Source organism: Prionailurus viverrinus, chromosome A1 (genome assembly GCF_022837055.1).
Source record: "Prionailurus viverrinus isolate Anna chromosome A1, UM_Priviv_1.0, whole genome shotgun sequence".
NCBI classification, from domain to species: Eukaryota; Metazoa; Chordata; class Mammalia; order Carnivora; family Felidae; genus Prionailurus; species Prionailurus viverrinus.
This window is the reverse complement of record NC_062561.1, coordinates 106,427,122-106,440,906: the sequence shown is the minus strand read 5'-3', so window position 1 is coordinate 106,440,906 and position 13,785 is coordinate 106,427,122. Positions and strand designations below refer to the sequence as shown.

At 37.3% G+C, this 13,785-nt stretch overlaps 1 protein-coding gene across 2 annotated transcripts in view; it reads left to right on the top strand.

Annotated features, from left to right (window-relative positions):
- The window catches only part of FBN2 (fibrillin 2), a 257,700-nt gene that overhangs the window by 128,591 nt on the left and 115,324 nt on the right, over positions 1 to 13,785 (top strand). For both annotated transcript variants that reach the window (XM_047859972.1, XM_047859981.1), the window contains 3 exons: positions 8,892 to 9,044; positions 10,540 to 10,773; positions 11,720 to 11,857. In XM_047859972.1, the coding sequence (XP_047715928.1) occupies positions 8,892 to 9,044; positions 10,540 to 10,773; positions 11,720 to 11,857 (525 nt within the window). The remainder of the gene's footprint in view (positions 1 to 8,891; positions 9,045 to 10,539; positions 10,774 to 11,719; positions 11,858 to 13,785) is intronic.

The following is a 13,785-nucleotide window of genomic DNA, read 5'->3' as shown; positions in this document are numbered from 1 at the left end:
CAGCAAATGGATGAAGTAGATGATGTTGGATGTAAGAATTTTGTGTTGATTAATAACTGCTTTACATCATTTGGCATCCTGCTGGACGTGGTGTGTTGGGGTCCAGGATGCCCCTAAGACAAGAGCCTGCTTAAGCTTCTAAGAGCTGAGGCACTTTGAGTCCTGTGCTAAGTGTGAGAGTCTCCATTCATTTCAGTGTTGACATCCTGACCCAGGATCAAAGGAGAATCCCCTAAGGAGGGGAGAATGACACTCCAAAATTATAAAGCCATAGTTAAATTAAGTAACCACTTTAAAACATTTTTGAATAACTGTGTTACATTTGGAGTAAGGATGTGTTTTCCATATATGAAAAAAACCAAATCTGATGTTTTAATGTGTAAGAGATCTTTGATTTTAATTTTTTAAAATTTGACTCTGTATTTGCTTAGACTGTATTTGTTTATGATTGCATTATGTATGTCCTGGATATTTCTATGCTATTTATTTTATAACCACATGCATACTGACAATAATGAATTGGCTGGACTAAGAACTTTTTTTTTTTTGAGTATGAAAATGCATGTTATCTCCATGAAGGCTTAATGCTGCCATAATTTCTTATTCTAGTTAACAAAAATATCCTGAGTCTATACCACATTATAAAGCATCAATAATCGCTTCTTGGCCTTTTGGCTAAGATCATGGGTAAAGCATCGATAAACTGCCTTTTTTTCTTTTATGGGTAGGAAAACAGTTTCATATGACAGAAGAATTTAGCTGGGCATTTTAATTTTAAACTAGGATAGTTTCCCCATTTTACTTTATACTAAATATGAAAGTCAAGTGCCTAATTTAATTTTATCTAGTATGTTTTATCAAGTTTTCTTTTTAATATCCAGGACAGAGCTTTCTTTTCAACGCAGAGTACTAACATACATCAGTTCTAAAAAGAGTAGAAATATGCCTAATAATCTTTTTCTTAGAAGCATTTTTAATAGCCCAATTTAATGACCTTTGTGTCGTTTTAGAATACTCTGGCATTATTGATACCTAATTTCCATATTGTTATATAGGCAAAGAGAGTGATTGCCAGGCAGCAATGAGTAATTAATGAATTGATAAGAGCAGTGAGCAAATTCTGTATGCAAGATGACGTGCCTGCTGCTGTTAAGAACAGAGCCAGCAGGGACCTTGAGCAAAGATACAAAAGCACCAGTCAGCAGCAAAGCCAATGAAATTCAGAAAATGAGAGTGTTCAGAAATCTTATAGCTACAACATCCTAGGACATTTTCTTGAGCCTTACAAAAGTTTCAGTGCACTATATTGCCTTGGAATATTCTTAAGGAAACAAAACCTGAAAACATAATGTGAAAAAAAAATAAGAACATTTGAGGCCAGAGGTGATTAATTGCTAAATCGTTTTGTAGGCACTGGATGCTATAAGTCAAAAATTCTTGAGGAAATGGGCACTGGCGTAGACTCTGGCACACAGGTAGGCGCTTCATAAAGGGAACAGAGGTTTGCCAAGCAAAGAAGAAAGGCATGAGCAAGACACAGAAACTTTGTGTGAGGGGCTCTGGAGAGGGTGCGAAGAGTTCATCTGAGAAAGAGAGCTGAGGGGAGGAAATAGTTGGAAACAAAACAAGGCAGATGGTTGAGATAAAGATTCTGTTGCTGAGGTTCTTAACTTCTGTGCTGAGGAGTATCAGATTGATCCAGAGAGCAGTGAGAGTGACTTAAGAATTTGAGCAGGACAGAGACCAGAGACGAAAATCAGTGGGGGAAAAACATTTTAAAAGAAATGAGGAAGATAGAGAGTGATGACCAGGAGATGCTCTTTCTAGGTGGCCATGGGTGTTGATCACATGTGCACGTGCCTATTTGCAAAATGCTTGAGAGATAACCCGAGATGCCTAAAAATGTTTAACTAAAGGGAGAAGGGGAGACAGAGAAGCAACAGTATACTGAGTAGTGTTTTACCTTTAACTTCAGAATCATGTAGAAGACAAGTGGTGGAACAGGGATACTGGTTTTAATTAGGAAGGAATGTCCTAGCAAGAAAAGGGTTATATAGTTAAGGAAGAAACACTTCATTATTTTAAGGAAAAAAATAAACCTAGGAGCCACAGTGCTTCTATTTCTTTCATTGTTCCTTGTTCTAGTTAGCCTTGTGTAATGGAAACATGAAAGCATACACGGAAGTATTTTAGGAATAGCAAGAATCTGCAGAATTAATCAAGGGGAACCCAAGTTGGCCCCAGATCATCAAAGAGGCAGGTGCAGTCCTCCAGTATCAGGGGATGCAGCCTGAGACAATGGCTTCTATTTATTGACCACCTACGATCACTAATATTCTGACCTGAGCTAACCTTATCAGTGTTTTCCGGCTGAATCCTTCATTTTTAAAGAGCAAAACTCATTCAACAGGAGATCTATTTATTTCGAGGTACAATCCCCAGCTTTTACAAAGTTTTCATCACATTGTGTAATTAACCATTAGTTCTCTTAAATTAAGCTTAGAGTAAATGTCAAGCCATGAGAAAACACTGATAAGAGTACCATTATTTTGCTTCAAGTTAGATCCATATTTTAATCAGAGAAGATGAATTGCTTCCTCTTCCACAGTGTGGTTTTAAATGAGACTTCATGTAAACCTTGTTCAGGAATGTGGTGAGGGTGATAGGAGATTATTGGAAAAATAGACTTGTTTTCATTATTTCTGGCATATCACTCCTGCAGTTAAACATATATCAAGCGTTAGAAGGATTTGTCCTTGTTGTGTAATAAATCTGCCTCATCTGCCTTCATCCCTAATAATTCCCTATTTCAAGGGATGGTGTGCCTAGACAACTCTTAGTCCTACTGGGTGTCCCTTTTCTATCTAGATATTCTTGCATGTGACACGTTTTCAACCCAGTGCTTTCCCAAAACCATGCAATTTTTGTTATGCAAAGGAATGAGCCTCTGGTTTGGTTTGTAACATATTTTTAGGGAGACATTAACTATGGGACATCAAACTCATCTGTATTTTATCATAATATGAATTTGACTCTAAGGGTTGGAAGTAGATTGCCTGCTTCTCTGATGTTATTAGAAGAAACTAATCATAGAATTTATGAAAAAAATGTATGATTTATTTTCCAATCCTCTCTTTCTGTCCTTCCACCCTCTCACAAATGACATGGTTTCGTCCAATACATATCTTAGGGCTGAGTAGAGATTTCCAAATCATGTAAAGCAGTGGTTATTTATATTAATTGAATTTGAAGACCCCCTTGGACACACAGAAAATTGCTTTTTAGATCCACTCAGGATGATAATTCATTATCTTTGAGAAACTGCATTATAGAAAAGCAACTGGGTATTTAGTAATCATTTTAAATGAATTTGTGTTTTATTAGTCACAGTGAAGTCTCCATATATGAGAATCACAGTAGTGCCTACATATGGTGAGGCATTTTATACTGATTTTTCAGTGTTCACTGTAAATACCGATTTGTAGACCTCTCACAATATCATTGCAGATTGCGAAAGTCTGGAACTGGTATAGATTCCTGATGAGCACCTACTCATTTTTATACATATTACCTTACTTCCAGTGTGATATTGTATTTGACCCATGAGTTGTTTATAGTGTATGGGGTTTCCATGGTTTGCAAATTTTCCACATGGGCTTGAAAAAGATGTGTTTTCTCCAGTTGTTGAATAAATCTGTCCACTAGATCAAACTTGTGACTTGTACCATTCACATTTTTTCTTTATCTACTGAATTTTGTCTGCTATATCTGCCCATTACTGAAAGAGGTGTGTAAATATTCCACTGTGATAGTAGAGCTCTCAGTTTCTCCATGTGGTTCTTTAAGTTTTTGTGTATATATTTTGATGTTATGTTACAAAGTGAAAAATATCTAAAATATTACGTTTTCCTGGTGAATTGAACCTTTTTTTCAATATGTATTGGTTTCCTAAAATTGTTTTCTTCTTGATCTTTTCCTTAATACTTTATTTTTGTGTATTTTATTTCATTGTGCGTCACATGTTGTGAGTGGGGTTGAGAGGGTTTAAATATGTGCCTGGTGTATATTTTTCCTGTCAATCTTTCTTTTTCCTTAGATTGTAAATATATCTCCTCTAAACAGCCTAAATATTAAAAAAATATTTTTTCACAATCTGAAAATCTTTGCCTTTAAATTGAGATTTAAATCCATTTGTATTTATTATAGTAACCAATCTGTTTGTACTTCTCTTGCCTTCTTTGTGCTTCTTATTTATCTTTCTTTTCTGTTACTTTTTTTCTCTTTCTTGCTCTCTTTTTTATTTATTGGTTTCCCTCCTCCCTCACACCCCATTCTTTTAAATTTATTGTTTAGAAATTATATACTTCCATTTCTGTTGTTTTAGCAGTTATCCTAGCATTTTAAGGTGCATATGTAACATAAAGTCTAAAATTAATATGTATTTTACTCATACAAAACAGTGAAAGAATATTAGGATGGTTACTGCACTTAGATCTCCCCCTCTCAACTTTTAAAAATTCTAGTCAGTTGCCACTCTGTTTGAAACAAATTATTATTTCTGTGTAATATTACAGAGTTTTTTTTATATATACCTGCATATCTAATTATTTTTCCTCATTATTCCTTCATATATTTCAAACCTTCTATTTGGAATCATCTTCCTTTTGCTTGAAGCACCTCTTCTAGAATTTCCTTTAGCAAGAATATTTTGGTAGAAAATTCTTTCTTTTTTTTTTTTTTAATGTTTATTTATCCTCAGGAGACAGAGAGTGTGAGTGGGGGAGGGTCAGAGAGAGAGGGAGACACAGAATCTGAAGCAGGCTCCAGGCTCTGAGCTGTCAGCCCAGAGCCTGATGTGGGGCTCGAATTCACAGACTGTGAGGTCATGGCCTGAGCGGAAGTTAGAAGGTTAACTGACAGAGCCACCCAGGCGCCTCAGAAAATTCTTTCTTTTTATGAGTTCCTGAAAATCACATTAATTTTCTCTCGGGAAAGATGGTTTCTTGGGATACAGAGTTTTAGGTTGACAGCTGTTTTATCATAGTATACAGAAGATGCAATATTCCATTGTATTTTAGCATCCATTGGTGCTATTAAGAAGCCATTGATTGGTTCAAATACTCCTTGGAAAGTAATCAGTCTCTCTTTTTAGCCATTTTTAACCTCCTTATTTTTTCTTTGTGGATCTGCAGTTTCATAGTGATGTGGCAAGCTGTGTATTTCTTTTTATTTTTCCCACTTATTGGACATCATAGATCTCAGACTGTCTTGGAACTTTGTTAGAACAGTTCTAAGATAGTATCTGTTAAATATTGCCTCTTCCCTAGTACTTTCTAGTCTCTTACTAGATGCATTTTACCTTCTGATACTCACCTCCATATTTTTTAACTGTTTTTTCATACATTCTCCACGGCTTTGTCTCTCTGAAGTACACTGAAGATAAATTATTCAGATACGTCTTGGAGCTCACTAATTCTCTTTTCAGCTATGTGCAGTATACTGTTCAATGCATCCACTAGGCATTTTATTTCAGTTATGATAGTTTTCATTTATAGAGGTTTCACTGAAAGTTTTTAAGACTGTTCTATCATGGTTTATGGACCCCTTTTATCTGTTCACAGTTTCAGACTTTAATTGCCTTAAGCATATGAAATATAATTTATTTATAATTAATATTTAATTAATTATCATTAAAAGCAGTTACAAATTGTCCACCTGTCCTGACCATTCTCATATCTGATATCTGATGTTTATTCAGCTGCTTTTGTTTATGTAGCCTTGTTTCTTTTTTGTGTTATTTACTCATTTATTTAGCTATTTATTTTTTTGTTAGCCACTCCTGTCTCTTGGGACTTTGCCTATGAGAATTCTTTGAGACCTGCTTAATATTAAGTCCTAATTTGCTGTATTTTACCTTTGTCAGTTGCACAGTATCCCTGCCTGAGGACCTCTATGTAGTATATTCTTACTTTGAAGTTTTTCAGACCGCAGCCTAGTATGAATTGAGACACCAAAGGGTCTCTGTAAGGAAGAGCTTGGAGTTAAGATTCTTAGGAGAGGTTTTTTGTTTTTAGTTTAATTTTGTTTTGTTTTGTTTTTTAACCTCCACTCAACACTGAGGTAGAGACAGATAAGTCTCTTAGCTTCCCTCCTGTACATTATCACCTTGTCCTAAGGATATGGGTCTTTGGAGCCCTTCGTTTATGAGGGAGTTTTCTATTACTTTTTGTGTTGGAAGGGAGAATCTGGGCTTTTTATCTTTTATTTCTTGGACCCTGTGAAGCTATCAGGGCTGAAATTGAAAGTCTCCAGAGTTTTGCAGAAGCTGTAAATCTGAAACTTAGCTGTGCACTTACCTCTCAAGATCCTGTTTTCACTTCATTGTGAGACTCTGTTTTTCCCTTTCTTTCATGCCAGCTGGGTAATGTAATGTATTTTTAAAATACTTTTTCATATTTTAGGCAGGATCTTTAAATTGGGAGGGACATTCAGGGTAGCTAATCCACCATTCTGCTGGGAACACAACAAATACTGTTTTATTTAATTCTGCCACAAACCCTGTTCCGAGAAGAAGACGACTTAAATATAGTTGCAAAATCAAGCAGTAAGATTTTGATGGAAGAACTAAGTCTTCTGATTCAAGGCCATGGTTTTGCTTTTTTGTTGTTTTGTTTGGTTTTCTGAGTTTTGTCTTTCATTTTTTCTCAAACTTCATGGTACAAGCTCCTCCTTACAGAATCCTTGAAGACAGAAATACATTCAGCCTACTTTGTAGTACCGAGTGTGTTTCGTAACTGAGATTATTGCTATGAGTTTAGGGCTTTCTAATCTGCCTTATCTTATTCTTGAGAAATGTAGCAATCAAGTAAATCTAGGAATATGATATCTGGGGTTCCTGGAATAAATATTCCAAAAATTAATTTCCTGGATAATTTTTGGGAATATCCACCTACCTGTGAACTTATTCCCAGTGGCAGTCTGTCCAAGCCCAGCTTGGAGAGTTCATGAAATGTCTGCCATGCAGTTTGCATGCATGCTTCAAATTGAGTACTTTGCTTTTGGGCCTAGTGACTTCCTTTTGGGAAATCAAAGGAGGTGTTCTGATTCTTAAAGGGAGTACCTTAAAGCCATTTTAACAGTAGCTTATTTATTTTTTGACAGTAGCTTAGAAGCATCCTGAGGTATACTACAGACCATTTGAGAAAATAGTATATTTGTTTCAAAGTCTGTATCTCGTACAAAACAATTTAAGCTTTACCTATTAATTGAACTTTTTGGCAACTGCTAGATTCATCTGCATCAGTGGAATGCAGCTCCTGATTGCCGTGGTACGCATTTATTCTTGCCATCATAGACAAAACTTCTTTGAAGCTTCTTGATAAAAGTTGAATCATATATAATAAACCAGACCCACAATTTTATCTCCATTGGGTACCATAAAAACAGTTTTAGTTTAAACTCACTGGGTTTATAGATGATATTAATATTTTATCCCTGTGCAATTTTGCATTTTATGTTCTCTTCTGATGACGTCTTCCAGACTTCATCTTCTGTTTTGATCCATTTGCTACTCTGCTGCCAGAGGGACCTTTTATTGTAATCAAACTTGATCATGTCAGTGCTCTACTCCCAACACTGCAGGATAATGCAAAACTCCTCACCATCACAGTCCTGCCAGGCCCCATGGTTACAGCCTGGTCCTCACCTGACTTGACTTGTCACCACCATTTGATATCATTTATTGCCCTAATTCTCAAAAATGTCTTGTCCCGCCTCATGGCTTACAACACATGTGTACACACCTCATTCATAGGTATGTACCTTGAGCCTGACTGTCCCTCAGGGTTCCAGGCTCCTGTATTCAACATCCCAGAGGTAACATGTTTTAGAGAAGCCTTGTACTATGTCCCCGAATCCTGTTTTTCCCCTTGTCTTCCTGTCTCAGCTGTCTAAGTCAAAAACTTAGGAAATTTCCAAGACTCTCTTAATCTCATACCCTACTCCCAAGCAATTCCCCCTGGGCTGTACCTTCAAAATATATCTGCCATCTGATTGCTTTTATCATTGTCACTGCTACCACCATCATCTGGGTCCCCATTTTCTGTCACCAATTCCCATCACTGGTATTCCTGAACTCACCACTGTCAACAGCCAAAGAGTTCTTTTTAAAAATGTAAACCATTATCTTTCCTCTAACTGAAAGCATCCAGTGACTCTTACAGCACTCCATATAAAATTGAAAAGTCCTTCTCTAATGGTTCACGTGGTATTGTGTTTGGTATTTCCCTGAGCTTAGAGTCTTCCACTCTCCTTTTGTGTTCCCTTCTCTGGCTGCGTTGGCCCCTTGTTTTTACACACATTGAGCACATCCCCTTCTTCTTCTTCCAACTTCTTCCCTCAGATAATCACATGGCACCTGGTCTCATACCATGCAGGTCTCTGCTCAGATGTCACTGGCTCAGAGGAGCTGTTTGTGATCAACCTTTCTAGAACAGGAGCTGTATCGGTCAGGTATTGCTGTGTAACAAACAGCCGTAAACGCTCAGTGGTGAACAGCACTGTGCGTCTGCAAGTCAGCTGGAGATTGGATAATCTAGGCTGGAATTGGGCTCTTACTTTCTTTCAAGCTCTGGCTCTATAATGTGGGCTCACATCTGCTTTGTGTCTTTCATTACTGTATGCCTGGGATATGACATGGAATAGGTCAGTGAGTATTTGCTTAGAAAATGAGTAAGGGAATGAACAAATGTCATAGAAAGCAAAAGAACAAATAGGTATAATAGAGGTTAAGTAAGATTACCTTCACTTAGCCTCTTCTAATATGTAAAGTAATGGGTGTAAGAACCTGAAATAATTCTTCCACGCCTTCTCTTTTGTTTCCACATGTTCAGATCAGAGAACAGGCACGTGTTTCTCGGGCCTGGTGAATGGTCGCTGTGCACAAGAGCTCCCGGGCAGAATGACAAAAATGCAATGCTGCTGTGAGCCCGGCCGCTGCTGGGGTGTCGGAACCATTCCTGAGGCCTGTCCCGTCAGAGGCTCTGGTGAGCAGCTGCCTGCTTTGCTTGTCTCCTCAGGATGGGCAGTGTTAGGAAAATCAGCAGCAATAATGTACTTGGCTCTTCTGAAAGTCCAGTCGTATGTGTATTCCTCTCTCTGTCTTCAGTATGACTAGGGTATTTTGGGGAGGGATAGGGAAGCATTGTTTATTTGGGATCAGTTTTTATTATATCCACTTTATTAATATCAGAAAAATTCCTGAAAGCTGATTATGACTGGTCTTTGTGTGAGTAGTTTTAAAAATTATTCTGAACATCAATATTTCAATTCATTTTAGAAATCTGCTTATCTTTCATGTCAGAGCTATGACTGTCTTTGAGTAACCTCCATTTATATTTTATTTCATAAGTGCCCCTATTTTCTAGTAACCCAATCCTTGGAGATATTTCCTCATTTCTAATGACCTGAATATTAAGAATACAAGGGTAGAAGGACACCTGTCATTCATTTTGCTGTATTAAGTAACCATATAATTGAGGTTGTATGTGGAAATTACTTTAGGTTAAATGGGAAGTAACTCCTCTTGTTAATGTGATATGAATGGTAAATTATAATTAATGTTTATCAGTTACATATAGGCATTCAATATGTCTTATTATGTAGCCTTTATGTTAAACTATAGTATTATGAAAACAACTAAACTATGTGAACTATTCTTCTAAAGATAGGTGTCTATATGTACTGTTATGGAGAAAAATACTAAGGCATATTCCTTCAAAATCTCTAAGCTATCCAGCATCAAAATTGAGTAGTAAAAAGTGTTAAAAAAAAAAAAGTACCAATAATGCATATAATTTTGGAAACTAATGGTCTCACTAGTAGTATTAACCCTGAGATAATTGCTTCAGTGAAATAATCTTCATTTCTACCGACACAGTGCCGTAATTCTGAGAACAGATAAGAAAATAAGGAGATGACTTATAGGCTTGCTTCTTTTCTCTCAGTTTTAATACTTGGGAAAATAAGGCGAAGATTGAAAAGCTGACTAAACACTGTCTTCTGTTAAAATCCATATTAGAAAAAAAAGGATTTTCTGAAGCCACCTTAATCACGTAAAGAAAAGAAAGGAGATAGGAACAATGTGTAGGTGCAATGCTGATGAAGTTTTCATTAAAACCAAATATAAATAATGAATCACTTAAAGCTTTCGTTTTCATCCATTTAACAAAACTTCTTGCATTCATAGTTATATCTGGAATTTTACAAGTTGCACTTGGGGAGATAAAATCAAAATGCACATATAGACAATTCTTTGGTTATACAACCCAGTTAAAATAGGGCAAATAGGTTTTAATTTTTTTTCTGAAACATCTCTACCATTTCCTGCTACTGCTAGCATTGAAAACATTTATCAAGATAATATCTTCCTTGTTCAGACCAAATAATAGAGATAATCTAAAATAATCTTACAGTAGAGAGATGGTTTTTATCGTGCAGAAGGTCATCCATCCATGTTTAACTGATGTTTTTTTCTTCTAGAGGAATATCGTAGACTTTGCATGGATGGACTTCCAATAGGAGGGATTCCAGGGAGTGCTGGTTCCAGACCTGGAGGCACTGGGGGGAATGGCTTTGCCCCAAGTGGCAATGGCAATGGCTATGGCCCAGGAGGGACAGGCTTCATCCCCATCCCTGGAGGCAATGGCTTTTCTCCTGGAGTTGGGGGAGCTGGTGTAGGAGCCGGAGGACAGGGGCCCATCATCACTGGACTAAGTGAGTGTTCACTCTTTGTGTAGACACTTCAGTTTTCTGCCTTAAATGATACTTTAATACTTAACATCTTTTTCAGAAGGGGTGTGTGTGTGTGTATGTGTGTGCGCGCGCGCATGTGCATGTGTGTGAAACTTATTTCAAGATCTAAAATAATGTAGTAGTAAAAAATTCTTAGGAAAATGCTGTTTTTCTCTTCCATAAGCTTTCTAAATTGGAGACAGGAAGAGTGACCCAAGTTCGCTTTGAAAATAAAGACAAGAGCATGGTAACACTCCAGTCCAGATGACGCCATTAAAGAGCATGTTTTTGGTTCCAGTATATTTCATTTGGCCGTTTGGAGCTGCCCTGTTCATACACCCCTTGAATTATTTTCCAGGACCATTTTTCAACTGAGATAAACTGAATAAGTCTTGCTCTTTCTCTGTGCCTATCCAAATATTTTAATGAAATATCTTTCTTTTCCTCACCCTTTTTTGTTGAATAACTTGGGCTTCCAGCCAGAACTGGCATTGGCGTACTTGACATTTAAGTCCATTCTTTTTATAAGAACTGCTCTTGCTAATAATATTTAATGATGTCCTACAGTGTTCTGTTTATTCTTTTTGGCATGTGGCCTATTTACTATATCTGAATATTCAGCACAGTTACCAAAAAAAGGGGGGGGGAATGGAAAGCATTCAAATGTACAGTAGAACATTCCTGAAATTTTGAAAAGACATCATTATGGGCAGGGTTTCCAGATGTATAACTTAACAAATGCAAGTTACTACCATGTGTCTCAGGAATATCTTTTAGATTTTCAACATTCAAGTTTTAATGTAGAATAATGTGAGCCTTTGATATGTGCACCTGAGTGGACTATGAAATAGCCTTTTAAAAATCAGCTTTCATAAAAGCAGTGCATGTTGTAATGATGAAACACCACTTGTGCTTTCTTTCTGTGTAGCTATTCTGAACCAGACAATAGATATCTGTAAGCACCATGCTAATCTGTGTTTAAATGGACGCTGCATACCTACCGTGTCTAGCTACCGATGTGAATGCAACATGGGGTACAAGCAGGATTCAAATGGGGACTGCATAGGTAAGCTCATGATTCTTTAACCCTTCTGTGTTTTTTCATAGCTTTAGGAACAAATTGGACTGGATATCATTCAGACAAGAGTCTTTTGAAGCAAAGCTAATTTCCAGCGTGTCTCTGCTGTGTGCATGGTCTTCCATAGGCTCTTTCAAGAATCTGCCACTTTTTCACATGCTAAATATTGAGATTTCTGTCTCTGCCTCTCTCTTTCCTTCCTTCATAGCTGAACAGCACTGGATATATGGTAGTGTCGTCACCATGCAGAAGAAGGTGCAGATTGGGAGGTTACAGTTGATGAGTCACTTTTGGACATATGGAGTATTAGGTATCTGGGACATTGAGTTATAAGGGTCTAAAGCTAATGGGAGTGTTCAGAGCTAGAGTTACAGATCGAGGCATCAGTGAAATTCAGGTGACTGTGAGAACCGTGACGGTGAGTATTGTCACCAAGGCTGAACGAACCCCAGCAGGAGTAGAAAGATAACAGTAGCACTGTGGCTGGAACCCTGTGCAATAGCAGCATGGTCCCATAAACAAAACCCAGTAATAGCATTGGTGAGATACCCAGATAATCCAAAAGTATTACGTCACTGAAGCTCCACAGGGGTACCCTTTGAAGAGAAAAGTATCGGCAAGTGAGAAGTATGGCAGAAATATCATGAGGACCGAAAAATCTTTTGGATTTTATGATGAAGAGGGTTTTGATGATCTCTTGAGAATAGTTTTAGTTTAGGAGTAGTTTAGGGAATGGTTGTGTATATGTTTCATGATTAGTATAACCCTAAATATACCCTATTTGGGTTCACATCTTCTGTTAAAGCATACAGATGACAAGACCAGGAATAGATAGTATCATAATTTTGCCAGGGCAAACTGAAAAGTTTTAAGTGCACTATGATTATGAGGGAAGATGTGAGCCAAATGTGCTGTTTTGGAAAAACCAATTATTGTAAACTAATACAGAGCTCTAAGATCAGAATGATTCAGTGAGGCTTACCTCAGGATCCTCATGTACAGTTGCACAAGTTTTGCGCTGCACAAGTCTAGAGGGGCCATTCACATAATCTATATAAATGTCTTACCCTAGGGTTTTACAGGAGCCCTGGCTTAGCTGATACTCCCGGACACTGGTGTAAGTGATAGACCAGGTGATTATTTTTGGATCACTGTGAAATACTGATGTAATTATTATTGTATGACTTGTAAGTGACTTTCCTCTTAGAAAACATTATTATAAGCATACAATGTATAAAATCTTGTACATACATACAAAATCAATTGAAACATGATTGACTTTTGTTTAATGTATATTTATTTTTGAGACAGAGAGAGACAGAATATGAGTGGGGAAGGGGAAATGAGAGAGGGAGACACAGAATCCAAAGCAGGCTCCAGGCTCTGAGCTGTCAGCACAGTGCCCGACACAGGGCTTGAACTCACGAACCATGAGATCGTGATCTGAACTGAAGTCAGGTGGCCAACCGACTGAACCACCCAGGAGTCCCATGATTGACTTTTTTTTTTTTTTGCTACTAATGTTTGTGACTCATATGTCACTGCATGATTCACTAACCAACAAATAAAAATAGGCCAAAAGTTAAATATTTTATTTCATTTAGCTACAGACCACCATTTAGTTCATATTAGCACCCAGGTGTACTTCATTCTACCTAGGAAAACACCTGTACTCTGGGGGATTCTGTGAAACATTGGCATAAAGAATTATCTTTAAGGATCAAAAGTTTTTTTCTGTAGTCATGTGTGCAATCCAGCATCTCCTTAACCAGGGTTTGTGTAGAGAATTAAGTCCTACAGAAAGTGATTTCAGTAACTATTTTCATGAATCCCCCCAAGGGTGATGCACAGGTAGTATAACTCCAGATGCAAAGGATAGGAGCTAATCACATACAATGGGTGTCCTAAATAGGTCC